Consider the following 25,096-nt stretch of genomic DNA (forward strand, 5'->3'; position numbering starts at 1 on the left):
ATTTTTTATTTGAAATAAAATGATAATTTGGAATTTTTAACACTACGTGTATTATTGTTGATTGAAAATAATTTCATCTTAACATGACATCATCTTAACGTTTTATTTGGTACGTGACTTATGTATATATCTTGTCATATATGATGATCTCAGATTTCATTAGATGTGCTTTAGTATCGATTTTTGTATTAGGAGAATATTTTAGGCGTAAATTTAAGTACATATATTACAGATTTAATGAAGGAATTCATTGTAACTTTAATGCAAGTAAGCCATATACTTCAAATCATTTGAGAACTTGCTTGGAATCTTGTATTCAGCATTTTAATAACATTTTTAATGGCCGATTTAGTTATTATTATTTTTATTTTTTTTTTCAACCAACACAAATTGTGTAATAGATTATCTTAATCTCTATCAGCAGATAGTGCAAATTGTTGGGCAGATATATTGAGTTTCACCGGATGGAATTTAGTAGCTTATAGAGAGAATTTTAATTGATTTTGTTTAAAGCTTTGTCGAAAGAAACCAATTAAAAAAAGTTTACAAGCTCTGTTCTACTTTTTTTTTTAGGAATAAGTAATATCTGCAACTTCATTAATTGAATACTTCGTTCTTGTTATGTGATAAGTATTTTATAATTTGTTTTGTATTCTGAAGTAAAAGGGGCTTAGCTTGCAGATTATTGAAGGTTTTTTAATTTTTGAAAATTGAAAGAAAACTGCGATATTTTCTATTTTTTTTTTCTTTTTAAATGTTCAAGGTTTAATTTGAATTCTCTAAGGTTTCACAAAAAATTAAAATAAATCCTTGGTTTTCAATTATTTGAGACAATTTTAAAGGGGTTGTCTTCTGCTTTTAGAATTGTGTTTTTTGATTAAAGTACTTTATAAGAGTGTAGATATTCTTTTCTTTTTTAAGAAAACTCTTTTTCTTTTCAACTCATTAATTACAGATCAAAGAATTATTGTATTTTACTGGTTAGTGAGGGGCTATGAAGTCCATTTACCAAGGACTCATTTCTGCTTTCTTTTGCCTTTGTTTGGAGCAAATCCAAAGATTTATTCAAGCATCACTGAACAGGATTTAAGATTATCTTTACTTGCCTCTGAATTTAATTTATTTTCTTACATTCATTCTTAAAACTTGTTCTTTATTTTCAGTTTATAGTGTGTAGCAATTATACTTTTAATTACATGATCATTCTACAAAGGATATGATGAGTATTTCCTTTAAAACAAGAAAATGGTTAAAATCAGCAGCTTTACTTAGTTTAAGCTCTATTCTATTTGTTGTCTTGTAATTGATCTTCACACCTCTATTCGCTTTCTAATCATAAACTCTTTTGTTCTGTAATCTTAAGTAAATTGCAGAGAGGCCAAAAAGTTTATTTTGTGAATTTTCTGTAAAAAAAAAGAAGAGATTATTACTTTGTAATTCTCATTTTAGGTAATGGAATAGCGCATAAACTTCAGTAATGAATTGAAATTATTGAATAAAAGTAATGTTTTAAGGGTATCACGTTTTTTACCAAAGATTATTATTGATGGCTTCTTCACAGATCTAAATTAACATTTGTTGTCCTATATTCCGTTATACATTGATTAAAGAGCACTGATTCTTTTTTACTTTGATATTGTAATTGAGAGCCGTGATTAACGCAGGATTTTTCCTACAATTTTCAGTTCAACATTTGTCTACCTTTTAAAGTAACAATTTTCGACTAGCTGTTTGCAGCTCTTTCATCTCCAGATTATTTTGTATCCAAATTTTGAATTTTAATTTCTCTCTGAGTGCTACAGCCACGACCTTCTTTATATTGATGTATTTTCTTGGAGTTTTTCGTAGCTCTTTCACCAAGTATTCAGAAGGTTGATTTTCCGTTGCTTTTTTCCATGACTTGTTCAGCAAAAATTATTATTGATTGAAAATAAGCTGACTAGACAGATCTGCTTGGGCAATTGCCAGATTACGTGAATGTACGTATTTAAACAGTACATTCACGCAGAAATTAAATAAAAAAGATGGTTTATACGTGGGATCGTTGAGGATTCTTCCTGATATCAGCAGGTGTAGACTTCATTGAACATAAGCGATTGGTTTTTTTTTTTTTAAATTAAAAAGTGATTGACAAATATGACAATCATAATGTTTTATCAATTAATTTCGTAGATCCTCTCATCATTTCTTGACGGTCAAACTCAGTTATTTAATTAGCAATAGAAATACTTCTATGGAAGCTGTTCTTTACATATGATCATTTAGATTATAGTCAATATTGATTTATTAATTATTAATGTTTATTAACAATTAATGATATGAAAAGGAATTATGGAGCTCCATTTTTATGATAGTTTTCTTATAAGCATAAACAATTTTCATCTCAATAATTAATTATAGAATAATTAACTGCATTCTTATTTTAAAAATATACTATTCTTCTTCTACTTTGACTTCGTGCCGGTTCCATGTCTGTCTGGATGAAGACGTCTTTAATCTCTCTGTAGTCTTTCCAACTCTCCACGAACTCTTCATGCAACTCTTCGTTTTCGAACGTTATGATAAATAAATAATTGAATATAATTAATACAACCAAATTTTAGGATTCCTATTTATTTCTGTCAGTATCTTGTTGAACGTCCTCGCTGCCATGGTACTTAGATTTAGTCAGTCTCTTAATTTGTTGTTGAGTTCATGTTTACTTCGAATGTTTTAAGGAGAGCGTACAGTCCAGAAATATTACAGATTCTTCATTTGCATTCTTTTTCAGAGTGAATGCTATATTCTAAGTTTTCCCTTGGTTCAGTTAAAATTCATTTGAATGCAACCATTCTTCTAGTATACAACAGTTTTCTCAGACTTGTGTTTACTTTTTTTTCTTCACTGTTCCTTTCTTTCGAAATCAATGTAGAGTCATGCGAATGTATTTCTTCCCATTAAATAACTTTCTAACGTCGTTAATTACGAGGATTACGAGGGACATATATATATATGCCCCTAAAACAGATGTAGCTGGCTCGGCAATTACGTATTATCTTGTCTTGTTCACAACACTGGTTAAGGCAAAATCAAAGCGGGGCCAAAAAATCAAAAGCACGATGATTGATGCTTCATAAGTGTGTAGCTCTGGATAGAGACACTTTTGTTTTTGCTCTTACCCATGCAATTCCAAGAGACCTGACGTTTGAGGCATAAAATGAGTGTTCCTACCTGAAATATACTTAAAACATTTTTAGGATTTCATTTGTTCCAATTTAGTTTAATTTATTGGATTTCATTGTTGACAGTTTTCTACTAAAATTGAAAAGTAGATTTTGTGTAGTTCTAGGACAGTTATTTTGAAATCTGCAAAATTTGAAGATTGGCAAAAAGAGTTTTTTTTTAGTGTGAAAGGTTCACGCTAGAGGGTAAATTAATTGACGTTTAATTGGAAATATGTTTTGAAATGAGAAATCTAATGAGATGGAAGAACTTAATGGACCGAGCAAAATTGGCACCAGACTAACCCCACCAACCCCTCTTCTGACTTATACACTGTGGACACCATTACAGTTCACTTTCTCTAATGACTCTATTCATTCAATATGTATTATCCATAATTATGACTTGCAACTATATACAAAAAAGGTTTTTTGGGTGTGAGTAGTGGGGGGCTTCTGTTGTAGAATGTTTTTAGGGATAATGGGGAGAACTTTTGCTTTTTAGTTTCCTTTCATCTGTAGCTAATTAAGTGTTAAGTGTGATCCCTAAATTAAGGCCATCCTTATAAGGTCCTCTTCATGCAGATTCAGCCCTTTATTGTTTTAGAATCAATTTCTATTTAAATAATAGATTGTTTTCTCTTCCTCATGATTTTTTTTTTTTTCTTAATTTATAAATTGACAACCGTATAAAGATGCAATAAGTGAATAATGGTTTAAGAAGAGTGAGGTGGAGAGGGAGTAAGAGGAGAGAAACTATCTACGTGAACCAGTGACACTGCTCAGTCCCGAAGGAAATCCCATGGCCACTGGCGGCGGTTTAGTCGGTGTGCAGGATTGTCAGGAATGGTTGGCTAGGCGAGCGATTACATGAAATGATAATGAACAATGAGATAGAGCTTTATGGTAATTTGTAAAGAATGAAATCCCATTACGTTCAACGTTCAAACATCAGATAACTTGGCATATTTATTGAATAGTTGGTACAGTATGTTTTCTGTTATCAGTAAACATTGTTTTACTCCATGAAGCCTATTATACCCATGCCCAAGAGAAGATATAGCAGAGCAGTTATCTCCTCACCACTTTCTCTGTGTGTAAATTTGGAGGAGGGATAATATAATCCAGGTGCTCGATAATATCCATGCAAATTGGACGGCATTCACTTATCACTTGATCACTCTTGGCAACAGACTTGACAGCACTGTACGTGCCGATTTAAAAATCCGGATATCATACGATCAATATGGATTTCATACAAAAATTGTTATACTAACTGAGTTCATTGTCTATTAATTGAAGCCACAGTCGCATCTACAGAAGGTTTTAGGTGGTGAGGTTCTTGTAAATAGGAAATTCTTGTTCTAGGACAAGATTAAATGGCCTAACTCTCTCCCACATCTATATAGAAACATGAATCCATCTGTTGGATGCATTTTAAATATATTTCTTTAATCTAAAACCTTGGACGTAACATTAGATTAGACTAGATTCCGTTGTGATTGGCCAGCCAGCCTATGCCGTTGCACTATGTTATGGCTATCTCTAGTCTAGTTAGAATTTAGCTTCTGGAGTGAGATTCTATGTTAGAGCATGGAGACGCTTGTTTGTCTTCTTCTAGAAAAGTCAAACTCCTAGAGAAAAATGCCCTTCTCTTTGTCAGGAAATAGTAGGTTTGCCATTTCTTCTTCTTCATGACAAAACTATCAAAACCCAAGCGATTCATGAGTTTACGAAGTCTTTAGAGCTCTGTCAAGAAGAGCTTAAACGAGTGAATAACCAACTTTTTCGTCTACCTTTGATTTTTCCCATCGTTGTTACGATTATTTGTGCGTCCACGCTTTGTTGTCTCAACGGCTGATTGCTGTGACTTAAACAGTAAGCTCCTCTGAGGGTATCAAGGGAATCCTCCTGGGCTAGTCAGTGCTTTTGTCCTGGTTGCAAGGAGTAAATTGCCTTCAATACATATTTAACACCCCGATTTCACCTTTCTTTCGGCTTGGAAGATTCATTAAAAATATTCAAGTTGAATGGAAACTTACATCGTTTTGTAGGGACAGAAAGTCTACCTATATTTCTCTTATTAATTCAGCGATGGATTTATTCAGGTATTCTGTGATAAGGCTCAATTTTGCGAAAAGTAGATTGACATGTGATTACATAAATGAATCCTTTGAATTACTTGTGAAGACGTGATCAGCAGGTTAAATTCAACAGTCGAGACAAATGGCTGTCTAATTTCACCAAAGAGGATTAAAGCATTATCTATGTACGCTAGAAATTTAATAAGATTAAACTGAGATATCTCTTTGTAGGTTAAGAGAACGAAAGGGAGATTATCCTATATGTAAATTGTAATGCTATTGTAATACCTTTCTCTTTGTATCATCATCTTATTATTTCCTACCCAATCTTCTGTTTCTATAAGAAAGGGATTCTAGCTGTGTTACCCAAATCACCTCAGTGGAGCGCTTATGTATGACGTAGGTTAAAGAATTTATCTTATTCTAAGCTATTTCTTGGTTGAATCTACAGATGAATCCATTTTTTTTACATTTTATTAGTTCCTTATGAGCAAGGTTCGTTTTACCTCTGCTAGAACAATCCTTGTTTTATACTTATTGCAACCCGAATAGAGTTCTATACAACTCTATGAAGTGCAAGCATGCATGATAGAGATGTTTTAACAGCGGGGAATTGTTGAGATCTGAGTGAAAGATGGATCCACAAAATCGAGCTTTTAGAAAATGATTCCCTTCGGTTCCAACTTTCCACCCAATCTTGCCCTTCATTTCAATTTGGTAAAACGTACAATTAGCTGTTTTCCTAGTCTGAAAGCATTCAATAGGTCAGTGAAAATAGCACAAGATCGTAATTGGTTGAAACATGGAAATAATAGCGAACCAGTAGAGTAATTTGTACAAGATAGAGGGAAATGTTTAGGCTTAACTGAGAATGGCAAAGTCCAAATTAATAATGTTGGCATGTCCTGCCAAATAGCTAGCTTATCGTACGTACATAAACCCTACAGGAAGATAACTTTATCCAGGACACACCGCAAACACTAGTCAAGCTCGCTCTCTCTCTTTCTCCAGGACTTCTGAACACAGCCTTCTTGCTTAGCTTTAGGACGAACGATTCCAGGACTTCTGCAGTCGTCCCTTGTTTTTGTGCTCCTTTGAAGAAAAACGGCACCGATGTTTTACCATCCGCTTTTCACTTCATAAAAACCTTACTTTTTACCAAATCTTAATCAGAAATAAATTGGCGTATAACTTATTTTTCAGTTTCGTAGTATAATTTATGTATATTTCCATTTTTTATTTCTTCCTTATTTTATAATTTTATGTTAATTAGGTGGCTTTTAACATCTATACTTTTGTTACCTTTCAAGTTTTCTTTACTTTTTTCAATTCTTACATAGTACTTCTGTTTACTTAAATAAAAAATACAGAAGATAGATGGGAACCGCCAAGTTCTCAGAAAATCTTACTCCAAACTTTTTTCATGACCTACGTTATAAGAAGAACTTTCAAGTCCTTATAATGACTATTTAGTGGATCTATTTCACCAAGTGAAGCTCGATTTGGTTTTTGAGGTAACGGGAAACTAAAACAAAAATTCTATAATCGGTACTTCCGGAAAAGCCATTTCTATCAAATATGGAATTTTAGCCACTCTTTTGAGATTTAACTTGCAAACAAGTGAACTATAACCTATTTAGTATTAATCTCCAGGTGTGTGAAAAGTACATGTCGGGCGGAAGTAAGAGCATTCTAAGTTTGAAGGAAGTTGCCCAGTTTGAATGATTATAATTACAGCGGGAGAAAGTTTTGAGAGTTATTATGTTCTCATACTTCCTTCCTCCCCGTCGGGCAACCACCCTTAGAAGCATCTGGAGGATGTTTTGGGTAGGAAAGGGAACATGCGATACTGGAGTGTAGGATGCCGCTCCCGACTATTGCCTCCTCACTCTTCTCAGCACTTCTCTAACACAGCCTTAACCTTCGTACGATCCTAGCTAAAGAATGGAAATCACAGGAATGTCTGTGTCGAGAGTGAAGCGTCTAAATAGCTACCAGTCGGTTGAGAGGGCATCCTCCTTTGGAAGGGATAGAGTGTTTTAGGCAGGAAAGGGTGGTTTACTAATTTGACTGCTCCTCTCTCTTCATTGGTTAAAAAAACTGGAGACCGCAAAACGTGCATTTCCGTTGACAACTTGGTTTCGAAAAATTTTACATAAATGCGTTACTTCCTTTTTATTGAAGAAAGAGAAATTAAAAATAAAAAGAAGTAATTTCTTATAACATTTTAATGAATATAACCAATAAAGTTTCAGCTGATCAACTACTTTTGAATTTTAAAAGAGTAAGAAAGTGGTGTTTCCATTTGCAAATAGAGTTGAGTTCCCTACAGGGTTTCTTATTGAGTTGGTACCTCCCCAGGGAAATATTTAAAACATCTCCAGTGTAGTTGTTGGCTGAGAGATGAGGCCAGAGAAACAACCTCCTCCAGATACTGCTTTCACTGTCACTTCCTCTGGACAACTCTTTTTCTTTTAACAGGATAATCTTGAAAACGAAGTTTGGGGGGTCTTTCCATCCTGCTTCCGGCTTTCTTTTGTGATAAGTTCACTGAATTATTCCGGCCGGTGTACGTTAGGGGAATAATATCATTAATAGCTATATCTATGAAGGAAATGAATTTATAAAAGACGAAAAACCCCTCTGGTGATAGTTTAGCCCGGGAAATAACCCATTTCATTATTTTGGGGAAGATATTCTTGAGTCTTTAACTTTATTATTTCAGATAAAAATAATTTCTTAGGGTGCTTATTTATGTTAAAAGAGCATTCAACAATGGACCATTTGGGATGTTACCCCTTTTCACTTCAAATAATACAGTACTAAAACAAAATCCGATATCATATAACTGGACTTTACTCAGCTTTTGTTCTAGTATTCTTGATTAAATTTACGGGTTAGGAGTTTAGAAATGAACTTCTTTGCGCCATGAACTTCACCGTGCAATTCTGGGAAATTGGGATGGAAAGTTTTTCCTACGGTCTTGCGTAAATTCAGTTTCTTTTTTTACCATGCGGAAAATCATACTTTGCTATTATGTACCAACTTTCTTCTGCAAGCTTATTGATCTCAGTACGGTGCCTTCGGCTCGTGTCGCTGCTGCTATATTCCGAACTGTAAACACTGTCTACAGTACTGTAATCGTGCAAGAGCCAGTACTGACCCTTCAACTTTCTTTCCCTAGAGCTTCCTCCCACTGTCTGTGTTGATGGACAGTATTGTTATTAAAGAACACTCTCTGGTGACCTCATTGTAAAAGCTTCTGGTATTAATAGCCTCAGATGATGACGCGCTTAAAATTAAAAAAAATAATAATGTTAATAGGGAAGCCTGAGCTTCTGCTCCAGCCCTAATTTGACAGTTGTGGACGAGGGTTAAGCCCCTCCTAAAAAAAAAAAAAATAGACGATAGTTTACTTTCTACGTGTTTGGGGTTCTTTGTGAACAAAAAAAAAGGTGATCTGTTCTGTACGTCGGTCTCTATGTCAGGAAGTGCGTTTTTAATACATTACCTTCAAAATGTCATTTCAGCGTAAAAATTCAGTTTCATCTCCTGTATAATATTAATAAGAGAGAGAAAAAGTATGTACGTAAGTGCAATGCAAAACTTGATACTGATCGCTTGACCGGAAACGCTATTTTGCTGAGCTGCAGTTTTAGCGATTTTCTTCTGTTTTTCGAAAATTATTCCAATGATTTTGTTTAAACTTTGCAAGTGCAGGTCTATTACTTTTATTTGCAAACGGGTTCTTAGGCTGTGGTATAAGTCAAGTCCTCTGTCCCATTGGTTGGAAATTTTATGTAAGTTTAAAGAAAATTTAATAACATAAACTGCTGTAAGAGGAAGTCGTATGGGTGTTTATGCCTTTAGTGAAGGGGGAGGGGTGGATCTTAGTTTAATAGCAGCCCCGCTTCGTTCATTAAATATTTGTCTTTGCAGTTTTAAACTATGCAGTTAGTAAGAAATAACATATATGTATCTCTTGTTAAGATTTTATCATCTACTTGTTTAATTACGCCATTATGATGCTAATTTTTAATTAACCCACTGTAAAAACCACGTCTAGTTTTTATTAAATTCACTGTTCGACTATTAATTTACTAGCGCAGCCCATTAATATACTATTTAGAGAAATTACAGTACGAGCTTTATCATAAATTTTGACGCTGAAATTACAGCCAAAAGTACTGCAATTTATTTCTCTATAGAATGAATGAATTTCAGTATATTTCATTGTATTTATTAGACTTATTAGTTTTGAAGCAAAATAAAACTTCACCTTCATCATCATTGCCATAATCAATCAATTAAATGTTGATTAAAATATAAAAGTAAATTACATTGAAATTATAAATTTACATATTACAATCAATCAACTGTGTATTGTTTGCAATGGTAAAATTGAAAATTATTCAAATTTATACGAACAATTGCCAAGGATTGGGGTTAAATCAATTACTCAGTTAATGATGAATACATTTGGTAGTGACAATGCTGATCATGATGAAACCTAGAATCATTATTTGCCGTTTCCTCCCTTCAGCTGGTTTCTCTTTAATTGTCAGTAAATTCAATTGAAGATTATTAAATATAGAGCTATCTTTTTTAAAATAGTGTAATTTTGCTAGCCATTAATTAAAAAAAGATATACATATGTATATAATGGTATAAAGTTAACATTTGTAATTTCCTGACATACTTAAATTTTAATGAATTTTAGAGTTTTGATTGAATGAACAAAATTAAATGAAAGTAGTGTATGTAATTTTTTTACTAGCGGAAGTATAAGTCAAATTTTCATAATCATCCGGTGGCAGTATCGCTTCTATTTTCCCAAACTGTTCTTACCGGAAACTCATGCCTTGTGCGCGAACAAAAAGAAAAACCGGTATAAACATCCGCACAACTTTTACTTCCTGCAGTATCAATTTAAGTGCCATTTAAAAGTGAATTTGAATCGTAATTTAAGTTGCCTACTTCTTTAGCAGCAGTCGTAAACTGTCATTTGGAAGTCTCCAATTGGTATCAATCTGAGAAAGTATGGTTTACTTAGGTGGTTAGAATCTAGGATAAACTTGAGCTTTTAGAAGTTGGAAAATTTAGAGAAAAATATTTTATGAATTATTTATTTATATTGCTGTTAATTATACTTAACTGGAGTCTTGCTGTTGATTGGTAGCTACAATTATATTATTAAATTATCTACCAATTTTGCTGCAACTGAATTCAGTTTTAGGAGAAGAATTTTCAGAAATAATATTCATCACTGTTGCGTGATCAGACATTATTACGTGATATTACAATGCAGCGTTAAGCTTTTTCCAGTCGCGGACAAAGGCTAACAGAGTTTTCACAAGTTTCTGCTATAGTCAGATATTAAATAAAATCCATTAGAATAGAATTAATAATAATAATAAATCTCTGAGGGAAGGGATTAGCTATGCGGTTAGCATACTGGACTCCCACGCGGAGGTCCCGGGTTCGAATCCAGCAGCTGACCCTTAGATTTTCTCTTCCTAGGAGCTTCTTACAGCTCACTGTCCGGTGATGGACAGTGTTGTCTGTAACGAGAGAACTCTGTCCGGAGGCCGGCAGTGCACTGGAAAAAGCTCCGGGCGCTAATAACCTCAGCTGTTGATGCGCAAAAAAAAAAAAAAAAAAAAATAATAATAATAATAATAAATCTCTGCTTTGCGTTCCTTAACCATAAATTAATTAAATGGAATGTTAATTAAAATTGATTTGAGGTTTTCTGCAGTAATATATTTGATTAATTTTGAAATTAATTGCAGTACTTTTTTATTAAACTCTTCTTTTTTTTTTTTATTGCAGGAGCACCAAATGATGTAGAGTCTGCGTTGCTGTGAGTACCTCTAACAGTATTATTAGATAATAATTAATTGTACGTAAATAGTTTTTTGTTTATTAATTATTTTTTAGCATGAACTTTGATTTTTTAATTTGTTCAAATTTTTACTATTTATTTACTTTTTACTAATATTTATTTGTTAATTTCGAACCTTTATTCCCCCTTTCCATAAGAGTTGTCGCATCGCAAATAAAATGTCTTTTTTTAATTAATTTTTATTTAAAATTAGCTGTTAGTTAGACCATCTACTAGTAAGGGACTATCTAATGGCGGCACTTTAACAATGCACTTTATCCGAGTAATTATTTTTATTTAAAATTAGCTGTTAGTTAGACCATCTACGAGTAAGGGACTATCTAATGGCGGCACTTTAACAATGCACTTTATCCGAGTAATTATTTTTATTTAAAATTAGCTGTTAGTTAGACCATCTACGAGTAAGGGACTATCTAATGGCGGCACTTTAACAATGCACTTTATCCGAGTAATTATTTTTATTTAAAATTAGCTGTTAGTTAGACCATCTACGAGTAAGGGACTATCTAATGGCGGCACTTTAACAATGCACTTTATCCGAGTAATTATTTTTATTTAAATAAATTCGGCATTAAAGTTTCGAGCTCTAACACAATGGCGAGATCATCCTCTTCATCCACATGGGATATTTGTAGTCAGGATTGGTTATTGCAGGGCACGGTTCTCCTCCCACCCACTGGAGGAACGCTACGTGTACGAAAACTGGAAAACAATTTGATCGCATCAATTCATTAAAGGAAGTAAAACGTATTAAATTTAGTACTTAAATCATTGGCACAAGGGAAGTACTGAGGATAGAAAGCAGTAGCGCAGGAATTTCTGTGATAACGAAATTTCAGCAACACATACAATTCTTAGGAACATGGTAATGGTTACAAAATCGCGAAAATAACGTTTTCGTGGTGAGTTTAATGTATTTCCTCTTCCGGAAATTATCTAAAATTAATTTTCCCGAAAAAAATTTCAAACAAAAGTTCAAAGATTTTTATTTAAAGTGGAGAGTTTTTTTTGGGATAATGCCGGAAAACTGAAAGTAGGAATTTTCACTTTGATCAAGTCATTTTCTGCAAGATCTGTAGAAGGAGACAAAATGAAATAGGTGGAAAGAAAACTGTGATTCTTTTCTATGTTATTTGGGACTTCAAGGAATCCAGGCTAATGAAATGGCAGGCAAAGTTGGGAGGGGGGTTCCTCTCAATCCTTCAGAGGCCTAGGAACTGTTACCCTTTCTGGCAGCTACTGGGTTGCCAGAAATATACAGTGGAATCTGTGAGATGAGGACATGTGATGCGCTCAATCGAAGAGAGATTTATAAAGAATGTTAAAGCCTAAGGAGACTTTCAAGGATCATCAAATGGAGGAGAGAAGATCTAAGGATTTTAGCGTCGATTAAATGGACATGCCTCAATGGCCGCTCTGATCGTTCAATAAGAAGATAATCCAGTGATAACAGTCAGAAATTGAAGAGTAGGTGGCGAACTACCTTCGGGAATGCCAGCGCTTTGCCGCAATGTAGATTGCGAGGATTATGGAGTAGAGGTAATACACAGAGGCAAGTTTATAAACCTGTCTCTCACGATTTGAGCGTGTACTATATCGAGGCTGGCAGGTTCAAGATAAACCTGATTGAAGATAGAATGTGAGTTGTTTTAGGTAGGGGTCCTAGGCCCTATGCCTCAGGACACCCGTCTTGAATACAATTTTCTTCATAATCGGAATTTTAGCTGATATAGTCCTAGTAAATATTATATAAGAGTGATATATAAGTGCCGTGAATAAAACCGGAACCTGTTCTCTCAGAAGCGTCCTAAAATAATATTTCCAGGACAAAAATTTTAAATAAAATGTATTGATCCAAAAGGCATTGCATCAAATTTAAAGAAAATCGTGAGAAATCTCCATCGTTTTCTAGAGAAAAGAAAGAACAAGCCACATTTCCGTACGCAGAACCCTTTTTAAACGTGAGTATTTCCTGTGAAAAGATAAAAACCAAATATGAAAACCAAATTTACACGATCGCAATTAATTCTCTTACGAAGGGCTAGAGAAATGAGAAATCACTTCTCTGAAGGGACGAAGGGCCAGAGAAATGAGAAATCACCACTTCTCTAAACACTCTTTACTTGTCAAATGAATTAGTATTTTTTACTTACAAAAAAAATATAAAGCCAAAAACACCAAAGTTCCGGAACAGGTATATCTGGCCCAAGTCGGCCAAGGTCGTGCTCCTAGAAATAATCAATCTTTTAAAAAGGAAAATTCAATTTTCTTTAATCTTAACAAAAAAAAATCGTCTATTTTTTAATACCGTTCACAAAGATTGTACCTTATAAAATCTTTCCAATTTTTCGTCCTAATTTAAAGCTATAGTGTATAGTGTTAAGAGGAGATCTAATTTTTGGTTTTGATTCCTCACCAGGACTTTCTTCCCACTTACCGCCTGCCTTCTATAGGCATCATTTCACTGTAATGTACGGTTTTACTACTTAACTGTCGTCTTACTAATACCAGGTAAATCTGTTTCGAAAAATTGGTATTTGAAGAATAGTAGTAACAGAAAGGACACATCAGATCGATCTCTCTCGTACGCGATAACGGATAAGTTTTAATTATCCAAATCTTATGTCTACTTACTAGTCTTAAGACATGAGCACACTCCTACAGTTCCAGCGTCAGTGGCAAGAGTTATCAAATTAGCTCGCTCCCGGGCAATCGGAGTTGGCGTCCGTTTTGGGTGGCTCGTGCTTGTCATCAGAAAAAAAAATTGTAATCACTTAGAAAATAAAAAAGAATTCCTAATACTTAAACAATTACAATTTAATTCAATTAATGTAACATATGTTTTCCTTTTGTGCCAACCTAATTGGTCTATTTGTGAGCGCTTGTCCGCCCATCTGTCTGTGGAATGATTGTCCAGCGTAATTGATTTTGTTGTGTTTCCTGTATTTTTTTGTTTTAATTTCTTTAAAATTGTTTTGTAATTCTTTAACTTTAATTCAACAATTTTTTAATGGGAAAAATTCGATGGGAGTATCGATAGTGTGGGTTAGGGAATGATTGAGTTTCCCTCTAACATGCCATTTCAGTGTAATGTATGGACTTATCACTGGAGAATTTTCCACTACCACTAAGATCTTTAATAGCACAACACTGTCGTTAAGGCTAAAACATTAATGAACAGATGACTTATTTCACCTTTGTAATCCTTGACGGAGGAAAAGCATGGGTACGATGCTTACAGTGCCGTCCATTTTCAGAGCTAGATGCTTCGGATGGTGGTTGCTAGTTTATGCTATTAATAAGGGTTAGATTAGATTAGATTAGATTAGCGGTGCCCCATGGCACCGCAGCCAAAAGAGCCTTATTGAGGTCTTTCCCTACTAGTTCTTTTTGCGCTTCTATTTCCTTCGATCTCAAAGATACGAACGTTTCATAGCGCAACCGCTCAATTGCAACACAATCGAACAAGTGAGAGGCCGTTTCCTTCTCTTCCTGACACAATCTGCACAACAGTTCCGAGCTAATAAAACCCCACCTTCTACAGATGTTTCCTGAACTCTACCTTGCCCCGTAAATAGGCCTGTGATCAAAGCAATATGATTCCTGCCCAAGCCCAGAAAGTCACTTTGGCTCTTCATTTACACAGCCATAATCTTGTTGTGTTTGACCCCAGGACGCATCATCCAGTTCTCTTCTTAATAAGTGTTAAATATCTTATCCAAATCCCAAACTTGTTTAATTCTAATCAATCATTCTGCAAATAAGTCAGAATTAGGGAAGGGATTAGCTATGCGGTTATTGTGTTGCAACTAGGACTCCCACGCGGAGGTCCGGGGTTCGAATCCAGTTGCTGACCCTTAGATTTTCTCTTCCTAGGAGCTTCTTACAGCTCACTGTCCGGTGATGGACAGTGTTGTCTGTAACGAGAGAATTCGTTTCACAGAATGATCTTTTAGAGTTTAATTCCAATAACCTTTTAAAATATTTGATATTTAATTTATGTTCTAGTACCAGACCGGATAATAAGCTTTATTATTTACAAATCAGGGTACCGGAAGTATCACTTTAAACAATCGATTTTATTTTAGCTTTTTCCTCCCAAAACGTCATGTGAGGTTTTTTTTTATTAACTTGGCAAGCTGGTTGCAGTAGTTTGTAACTTTTTTTTAGAAATATTTCCCCAGAAAATTCATTTTCTAGGATTTTCAGCCATCTTGTAAGTCATCTTGAAATATAGAAATTACGTTAATTTTGGTAAAAGAAAACCAATATTTTGGTATCACTTGGATTATTTTTTTAATAGGCCTGTATTACGGAAGTACAAAATAAATCAGTAAACAGTTTTGCTACTCCTTTCTTCCGGGGCAACTATTAGCCTGACGTTTTTGCTCAGCCTTAAGGATAATGATAGCGTGCTTTGTCACCTCTTTATAGAGCATGACGGAGAAGACATCCATTCATCGATGGTCGTGTGTACAGAAACTGTGAACACAAAAAATTGGTGTGAATTCATACGACTTCCTTCTACTACAGCTTACTTAGTTTAATTTTCTTAAAACTAGAGATGTTTACTAAAAGGTAATTGATTGATTCCAAGTTTCTACGAAATATTCAAAATAAATGATTGAACGTGGCCAAAGAGAACAAAAAAAACATAAGAATTTTACTCACAAAATAATATAAACGATACCACAAGTGCGATTCCTGTACATAAATAACTGACCCATCTTGGGCAGGGCGTTTCTCCTGGAAAGAAAATTGTAGCTTTATTCAATACGCACATGTTGGTCGGTTATTTTTATTAGAAAATCTATTTCCCAAGAAAATTTAGACATGGTTCCTGTTGAAGTGACATTTTCATGAAATGTGCAGTTGGTATTATTTACACATTTTCCTAAATAAAATGGCGCAACTAGCACATCAATGGTTTTCCTCAGTGAGTCTTTGTCAGACTTACGTATCCTGTACCACAACCATCCAGTTTCCTGCAGAGGCGGTTACAGTCGTAATCCCGACTTTGACTTCCTTTCTAACACAATGGATTTTCTCTTTGAACACGCTCTTGACCGTCTCGCCTCTCCATTCTAAAGAGATGCCCTGCAAATCTCGGTTATGCCAACCCTTATTGCTTCCATTTTCCCGAATACTCTATATAGGACCTGGAGATTATACGAGAAGTTTTGAAACTGATAATTGATTGGTTAAGGCGGCTAGAAGAAATGAACTTCAGCCCCGTAGCTTCTTTACCTGTTATAAGTACGAAAGAAATTCATCTTCCAATCAAAAAACTTTGTATTAAACGTATTTCTATGTGTATAGCTTCCTAGCTAGAGCAAGTACTGCGCTAGTCAAATTTGGCCGATTAAGACATCACCGCAATTTACTTGTTTAAATGAAAACGAATAAAATTCTTTAGTCTAAAATAATTTAATCAGATTCTTTGTGTGTCAATTCAGAATATTTAAAGAAAAAAAAAAAGAAGTCAAAGAAAATTCAAAAATTGTTTCAAAGTTCTAAAGTTTCAGATTCTCAGTTTTCGGTCTTCTAAATATCTAAACTTAAAGTTTTGAACATTTTTCCTGGCAAATTTGATTAGGGGTTCTTCCCACGTGAGTTAAGAGTCTTAAGTATCATTTTTGGGCAATTTACGGTCCCATCTCTTGTTTACTGATATTTCTCATTTATATTCCAACTTTAAAGAAAATTCCTCAAGACTTAACTCAAAGAATTTTTATTTATTTATTTTCCTGGAAAAACCTCCTAGGATTTTGGGCAAACTTCGTATATACGAGTACTTTACATGTGAGTTGTATTCTGGGTTGGATTTCCTGTTTCAGAATAATGCTATACAAACTTGATAAAGAATTAAATATAAATATAGTTTATTTTTTTCAGAAATTTTATGATTTAGGACGTTGAGTGTTCACACCAGTTATTCCCCCCCACTCCGGTAGAAAATTCTACGTTTCCGGGGAAATTTATCACCGCCAGTTGTGGGTAGAGAGAATCATGTTAGTTTTTGCCCCAGATATTTTTATATTATTTCGTAAATCTGCGATAGATTCAGCTGGCCAGAGCCACATCCGGCCCAGAAAGAACAAGATTTTTCTTCCTTTTTTTAACAGCTATAAACATTTAGAAAGACCACGGGTATGAAATGAACTAGAAGGAAGCTGAATACTGCAATTTACTGGGACTGTATTCTCCTGTATCTTTCGAATGTCTTCTACTTCAGTCGACAGTCTTTTCTTACTCTATTGTTGTGTGTGTGAGGTTATGTTCATATAAACTGAATGTGGTTTTCTACTGTCTCCAGCTACAATAACCTTTTTCCTTTTTCCGCCTCCATCGTTGGGAGGTTCTTTCTTTCTTCACGATGTATCTTTGGCTACCCTCTTGCACTTTACAACTATATTAAAGAATTTCTGGTTTTTTTTTTTTTTTAATTGTTTAACCTTTTTATTTAATTTCTCTTATTGTCTTATTAAGTGAATGTTTTGGAATCATACAGATTCCTTGTTTTCACAGAATATATCCTGAGTTCGAAAAATAAATGGTTATTACAAAATAGTCTGTATTCAGCTAACCATAATGTACCACTTTAACGACGATATTTTCCAGTAAAAGTACAACTTGGTATTCTTATTAGTTACGAGGGTCGTTTGAAAAGTCCGTGCAAAGTCAGAGAGATAGCACCACTGGCGCGTATCGAGGTTATGTTTAGTTAGTAGCATCTCTTGGAAGAACACACACCAAGTTTCAGCCAGATCGGTCCATTTCTTTGTGTTTGGCATTCGTTTGAATCGAGGAAGTCGAGTGATTTTCAAAAAATGGACGAAAAAGAATTTCGTGTGTTGATTAAACACTACTTTATGAAAGGCAAAACGCCTCAGGAGACTAAAGAGAAGCTTGATAAACATTATGGTGACTCTGTACCTTCGATTAGAACAGTTTATAAGTGGTTTCAAAATTTTCGGAGTGGCCATATGGGCACAAGTGATGCTGAACGTTCTGGACGCCCTGTTGAGGTTACTACTCCAGAAATCATTGATAAAATCCATTTTATGGTGATGGATGACAGAAGAGTGAAGGTGCGTGAGATTGCTAGTGCTGTGGGCATCTCGAATGAACGGGTACATAATATTTTGCATCAACATTTGGACATGACAAAGCTATTCGCAAGATGGGTTGCTCACGCTTGACCAAAAACGAAATCGTATGAAGTGTTGCAAGGACGGTTTGCAGCTGTTCCAGAAGAATCCGCAGGACTTTAAGCGTCGTTTCGTCACAGTGGATGAAACATGGATACATCACTACACTCCTGAGACCAAAGAACAATCTAAACAATGGGTTACCAAGGGGGAATCTGCGCCAAAAAAGGCGAAGACCGTTCCTTCGGCCGGAAAGATTATGGCGACTGTCTTTTGGGATTCGCAAGGAATAATCCTCATCGACTATCTGGAAAAGGGTAACACTATTACAGGTGCATATTATTCATCGTTATTGGACCGTTTGAAAACCGAGCTGCAAGAAAAACGCCCACGATTGGCCCACAAAAAAGTCCTTTTCCATCACGACAACGCACTAGCTCACACCTCAGCAGTTGTGGTCGCAAAATTAATGGAAATAGGGTTCCAACTCGTTTCACATCCCTCCTATTCTCCAGACTTGGCTCCCTCGAACTACTATTTGTTCCCCAATATGAAAAAAAAGGCTGGCGGGAAAAAGATTTTATTCAAACGAGGAGGTGATTGCAGAAACGAATGGCTATTTTTCAGACTTGGACAAATCCTATTATTCGGAAGGGATCAACAAACTAGAGCAGCGTTGGACGAAGTGTATAAGCCTAAAAGGAGACTATGTTGAAAAATAAATAAGGTATACCCCAAAAAATTAAGTAGTTTTTATTTTTGCACGGACTTTTCAAACGACCCTCGTATAAGTAGTTCTGCAAATATTATTTGAAACATTTGCCCAGAAAAGTTCGGAGGTTCTTATAGCTCACTGTCTGGTGTCGTCTGTGACGAAACACTTCCGGAGGCCGGTAGTGCGCTAAAAAAAAAAACAACTCTAGACACCAGAGTTTTCCTTTTTTGGCAGGAAGTTTTCACTTTGATTTGAAACTTTTTGGGGAGGGGTGGAATTTTTGATTACCATTGATACCATTTTTACTGTTAACCATGTGGGATGACAGAGGCGCTGCGAACCTTCACTTTTCAAAATTATTGATAAAATATCTATCAGAAATAAAGAAAACAAATAAATAAGCAAGAAAGAAAGAAATAAAAGAAAGCAAATTCAATTTAGAAAGAAGAATAGGTTGAGATGTCGCCTCAAGACATTCTGACAAACTGTATATTGAAAAGTATAAAATATAAAAAATATATTATCTGAAGATCGATCTGAAGGATAGCAGCATCCAAGGGTAGAAAGTTATATGTACCATCTAAATCAACACATTCACACTGCTTTACCTCCCCAGCATACACCTTATCTTCCACATCTTCTATCTTATCTTCTAACAGACATGGGGGGGTATCTAATATTTACTTACGGTTGCGTGCGTCTGTAAGTGTGCGAAAATATGGGACTTTTATAGATGAATGTGTGAAATACTGAAATATTGAAACAGCCAATCAAAGTTTTTATTATTTACGTCATTTAAAGGAACTGTATCTTATAACTAGCGATACAGTAACACTTATATAGCTTTCTGCGGTTATGAACAATTTCTTGAGTAAACGATGATGATTATCTCAGTTTTGTAATTAAGATCTCTTTTAACTTCACGTTACAATTCTTTGCTTTGTAGATTCGCCATTTTCAAAAAGAACGTTAAAAAATAAAACAATAATCTATTCAGTAAAATTGCGCGCCTTTCCATCACCAATATTCGTCAAATTTGAAATTTAGGTTACTTATTAATATTTTATTGGAGATAATTCGAAAACCCCTCCACGCCTTGAAGTTTCCTTTTTATCTTTTCCCGTGAAAATGTACCAAATTAAAGTTGTAGAACTACTCACGTTCAAGAAGAGTACCAAGTTTTTCAAACAAAAATCGTTAGAGCCATTTTTTTAGAAAACCTCAAAAAAAAAAAAAAGAAGAAAAATCCATATCCGGTTGGCTGTTTTTGTACGAAAGATTATTGTCGTCTCGGAAGTTGGCACCCAACACCCCAGGTATCTAATTTTTCTTTTTTGAATCAAATTTAGAAATTAATAAGTAAAATATGGCCATAAATATGTCAACAAAATAAGGTCCACTTACTTCTAAGCCATGTGCAATATTTTACATTTGCAATTTCAAAAATGAAAGAAAATAAACCATCCCAGTCAAAGGAATCTTCAATCGGTTCATTTTTTTGCCTATCTTTTGAATCGCTTGGTTTCATTGCAAGAAAATGGATTTTTTGTTTTTCTATTTGTTTAAATAATACCAAATGAAACAAAAATTGAAATCACTATTTAAATAATCACATGATTGCTAATTAATTATAAAAAAATATAACACCCATAATACTTTCTCTTGAGTGTAATTCTCAAATTTCTGCAAATCCCGAATTTGGTAAACACATCGTACCCATTTTTTTTGAATTCGAAATAGAATCTGGTTGTTAATTTTGAAAGTGGCCTAACTCCATTCTTGATAAGAAAACGCATAATAATTGCCTTTATTTTAATAGTAACTATAAATTTAACACCTTTAGATACAATTAGGCAGTATGGCTCATTAGTATCCTGTACGTATATTTGTAATTGCGTTGAAACACAAACCCTTAAATGTCAATTTAATTGTAAATGGACTTAGGCCACTTTCAAAATAAACGGCTCAGATATACAAAAGGAGGATTCAGGCTACAGTGCCTATTATGCACATTTGTATAGTAGAGACTAAACTGGCCAACGGGTGAAGCCTAACCCTAATCTCCTCCAGAACTACATCAAAACGAAGGAATATATATACGATATAAAAGTCCTATACCTAACGTATTTTGTGCAGTATAGAAACGATTTTATCAAAGAAAAGATTATATAAACCATTTTCGAGAAGATCACAGAAAAATAAACTTTAGTATAGCAAATTTTATTGAAATTTAAATTTAAAGAGGGAAGCCTAACCATTCACTTCCGCTTAATTGAATTTTCCTAGAAATAAAAAATTGTCCACCAAAAATTCTTAAACAAATTTTCAAGAAAATCTTTGGCGCCACAATTTTCGAAAAAATACCAACAAAATGAAGTGGTACTTCCGGTTGAGTGATTTCGATCTCGAGATTATGGAAGAAATATCAAATTTCAGTTTACAGTGATTTTTTTTTGTTAAATTTTGAAAGATTTGATTCATACTCAAAATGCAAACACAACATACAGAACATAATAATTAGGGGACTCTATCTATTGTATTGTAGTTCCAATGATAACTAGATTTAAAACTTCTGACACGATCGCATTACTATATCGTAGTAAAGTGAAAATATGTTTTATCTGTTAACTCGCGCACAAATATCCTGTTAACTCCTATTGTCACAGCTTAAGTGACAGAAATCGGCGGATTTTCAGCAAATTTAGGATCTTAGCTATATATTTAAGTAGGAATAGAGAAAGTTTAAATTTCTGCTTCCCCTGGAAAAGCTTCTAAATTATAGTTTCAAGAAAAATATTTCAAATCAAACTGATAAGTTTTTTTGTTTTTTTAATGTAAACTTAGTCGCTTTAAAGTTAATTTTTTTTCGCAGGAAATCGCGTAAAACTGAAAATCAATTCTCTAATCCGGTATCCGGATCAGGTTACAGTAGAGACCTTAGGTTACTTGAAGCGACAATAACAATAATACGTATTGTAAAGTTTTTCTAAAAACTTTACTTACACAACTAGTGCCTGCCACTAGTTATTTTAATAATATGTGGGTTTGATTAAATAATAAAACTCGCTAAATTTGTAAGTAATAACCTTATTTATTAACATTACTCACATTAACATTTACAAACAACTAACGCTATTCATTACAGCTACCATTTTCAACAGTCACAACAGTTTACTGTTACTTACTCACTTCGTAACGCCACAAAACTGTTCCACGACTGACCACTGGTCCGCACTGCCCCGAATTGCGCTAGACTCAACCGCACTAACAAAGCTCTACTCACTAACTGACTAATTGCCCAACTAGCTACCACTGAAGCACTCCACAACACTGACTCTCTCTAACTATGTCTCAACACTGACTCTCCAAGACTAACTCCAAAACTCACTGACTGACTAGAAACTACAAGACTGTAAAACTCTTAGAACTCGATTAAAAACTCCTTAAAACTACTTCAAAACTGACTTCTCCAGCTGTGTCTGCCTCCTTTTAACTGCGTGCCTCCCTCCAACTGGGACTGCCCTCCTCCAACTCTCTGAGCATAAGTTTCTACGCCCTCCTGACGTTCATTGGCTGGAGAAAACATACTGCCACCACCTCAGCTGGGGCCGCCCTCCTCCTACTCTCTGTCTCGCTCCTACCTGTCAATCACTGGCTGGGAAAACACATATGCCACCACCCCAACTGAAGCCTTTCTCTTAGCTGGCTTTTACACAGGTCACTAACTCCTTGAACAATCTAGCCTTTTCCTTTCTAGTTCAGGTAGCGACCGGCCCTTTTGTCTACACAGTGGTGGCCTGATACCGACTTTGGTCGCTTAACCCCTAGAACAATCTAGGCCTCTCTTCTCTGCCACAGGTAGATACCGCCCTTTTGTTTATGCAGTGGCGGCCTGTTACTGACTTTGATCGCTCAACCCCTAGAACAATCTAGGCCTTTCTTCTATGCCCAGGTCAACTTCGTTACAGTATTTTTGAGCAATTTAAGTACTTTTTTTAAATGTTTATATTGCTATAAACGTCACTAGAAGATCAAACTTATTGTTGTATTTCTTTAGCTCAAAACTTGAGTAAAGATCAGAATTTTAATTATTCAAGTGCTCAAATTAAATTTAGCTCATTTAATAAAAAAATGTATTTATCATGATCATTTACAATCGTTGTAGCAAGTCAAACAATAGGAAATCAACAATCAAATAATGTAGTAGTATCTTGATGAATTTCCACCATCATTTGAGATCTTTACAATCTTCATTAGGACACGATTTATCGCCAACAAAATTCCTCAAGTTTTCCACAGCAACTGTAAACAGAAGTATATCTCCATTAGTTTCATTTATCTCTAGTTAGAGGATTGTTTCAATGGTGCAGAATTCATAACCGGAAATAGATATTCTAGGCTTGGATAAATGGTTGTTACAGATTCTGTGGGTGTGAAAGAGAGAGGTCATACATCATAATTAAAATAAAAGAAGATAAATCTCACAATTATAACTGATCTTTAAATGCACTAAAAATCTTTTGTTACTTACGAAATGAATACAAGGTAAATAGGACTAGAAACGCTATAAAGATAAATCTTCCCCATAACGGCCAAGTTGTGGGACCTGAAAAATTTGAACTCTTAAGAAACAAAATTTCATTAAAACAAATTTAAACAAAATTACTAAAAACTTTAATTGACGAGCTCTAAACTTTAGGCATAGTTTACACCATGATTCGTCAGTTTCCTGTTGCCATAACAGGCATAAAAGGAAGTAAATCCATTAAAAACAAATTAATAAAATGTATTTTCAACGGAAACGCTCATTTTGAAGGCAGAAACACGGAAATTTATCAGATATAAAAATTTTTCTTTATATATCCTTTACATATTCTATAGAAAAGTAGAGATTTCTAGAATCAGTTTTTATCGGGGTTTTTAGACTTTCCTACTCAAGTCTACCATGGTGCAATGTGCGTGCCCCCTCGCTGAAATAACATAACGAGATTTTAATGAGATTCTAATTTCAAAGGAGCGCTTTGAATAGTAGTTGGAGAGGAGAGAGGGTAAGCGTAGTTTACTACAGCTGACTTCATAGCGCTACCATTTCATTTTCACGTTATGAGAATATTTGTGCCAATCTACATATATAAGGTAGTAAATTCTCTAGAAGAACATGAGCAAGATTTCGTGTCGGGAGGTAGTGATTATTTCTAAAGATTCCCCTGCCTTCACAGCACTTCTCGGAGGGGAGTGCCTGGTTCTCTTGAGGTGTGGGAGCCATCCTCACGGTGTGAGAGCGTTGAAAGGTGTGGGTGGTTTCCTAAGGGAGCAGTTACCCCATAACTCTCTGCTCCTCACTCTATTTTGTACTTACTGAAGTGCTATGGATTCTTATTGAATGTAGGACCCACACAGAACCCTCTTAAGGAATTGTATTTGAGGAGGGATGTGTGACTTGAAGAGGTTTGCTCCTACTTCCAAGTATAATCTGATCCCTAAAAATTCAAAATGTTTATTTCATTAATTTAAAAATCCAAATAGCCATACAAAATTTCCTAAAAGTGAAATATTTTATAGCAAATTACTCGCACTTTTTATTAGATCAACAGCTAAGAGAGAGCTCCGTAAAATTTAACACTGTGTGCGCTGGAGTGTAGAGCATGTTTTCCAAAATATAACCAAATTTTCTTACCTCTTTTAAGACAAGCAAAGATTCCCCCTGACTCGTTTCCTAAATTTGCCTCAGGATTGTCAACTGTTGACGACTTCTTTGTTGGAATATCTATCGATGTCATTAAAAAAAAAGTCTTTATATTTTTTAAATTTTTACTTATTTCAAAAAATTGGAATTAAAACTGTCCGGTAGGACAGTTGTATAAGGATTGATCGTCAAAAAGTGCACGAAAAAGCGTAACGTTAAAAAACACCCAACTTTGACAATTTTTTTCTCTTTTTCTGTAAAAGATAAAATTCCCAAATTTTCTTTAAAATATAGGGCAAACCCTCCTTTATAACTGTAATTTTTTTTGCAACCCCCCAGACCTAATAGATTTTGA

General features: G+C 34.6%; 2 protein-coding genes and 1 long non-coding RNA gene across 12 annotated transcripts in view; 1 reads left to right on the forward strand and 2 right to left on the reverse strand.

Moving 5' to 3' along the window:
• LOC141461085 (uncharacterized) overlaps positions 1 to 25,096 on the forward strand; it is a 159,139-nt gene that overhangs the window by 19,974 nt on the left and 114,069 nt on the right. For 6 of the 7 annotated variants that reach the window (XM_074141771.1, XM_074141767.1, XM_074141766.1 and 3 more), the window contains exon 2: positions 11,117 to 11,147. The gene's annotated coding sequence lies outside the window, so the exon portion shown is untranslated. Of the gene's footprint in view, positions 1 to 11,116; positions 11,148 to 11,167; positions 11,187 to 25,096 lie in introns of those variants that run through there. The other variant, XM_074141769.1, reaches the window with a different exon arrangement.
• On the reverse strand, positions 21 to 14,037 carry LOC141461083 (uncharacterized). 4 transcript variants are annotated; one of them, XR_012462588.1, is made up of 3 exons: positions 13,824 to 14,037; positions 13,343 to 13,417; positions 21 to 1,403 (listed from the first exon to the last, which is right to left on the reverse strand). XR_012462588.1 is itself a non-coding variant. In XM_074141764.1 (3 exons), the coding sequence occupies exons 1-3, from the start codon at positions 13,939 to 13,941 to the stop codon at positions 8,509 to 8,511; spliced, it is 261 nt and encodes an 86-aa protein (XP_073997865.1). In that variant the 5' UTR covers positions 13,942 to 14,037; the 3' UTR covers positions 6,915 to 8,508. The 4 variants fall into 4 exon arrangements, 2 of the variants coding, with proteins under 2 accessions (XP_073997865.1, XP_073997864.1); XM_074141764.1 differs by lacking the exon at positions 21 to 1,403 and adding an exon at positions 6,915 to 8,576; XR_012462589.1 differs by lacking the exon at positions 21 to 1,403 and adding an exon at positions 10,913 to 11,157.
• Positions 15,461 to 20,656, reverse strand: LOC141461261 (uncharacterized). The gene is made up of 3 exons (XR_012462703.1): positions 20,460 to 20,656; positions 15,861 to 15,935; positions 15,461 to 15,671 (listed from the first exon to the last, which is right to left on the reverse strand). It is a non-coding gene; the product is annotated as an uncharacterized lncRNA (long non-coding RNA).

Source organism: Rhodnius prolixus, unplaced genomic scaffold, assembly GCF_049639745.1.
Source record: "Rhodnius prolixus isolate KJV_2025 unplaced genomic scaffold, Rpr scaffold_6, whole genome shotgun sequence".
NCBI lineage: Eukaryota > Metazoa > Arthropoda > Insecta > Hemiptera > Reduviidae > Rhodnius > Rhodnius prolixus.

Excerpts from the sequence above, each read along its gene's own strand:
- LOC141461083 (XM_074141763.1), bottom strand. The coding sequence starts at position 13,941 with ATGACAAGCACGAGCCACCCAAAACGGACGCCAACTCCGATTGCCCGG. Across the intron at positions 13,418-13,823 it reads GTGCTCATGTCTTAAGACTA|GAGCACGACCTTGGCCGACT; the intron begins GTAAGTAGACAT and ends GATTATTTCTAG. Across the intron at positions 11,892-13,342 it reads TTTGGCTTTATATTTTTTTT|TTTTCGTACACGTAGCGTTC; the intron begins GTAAGTAAAAAA and ends ATTGTTTTCCAG.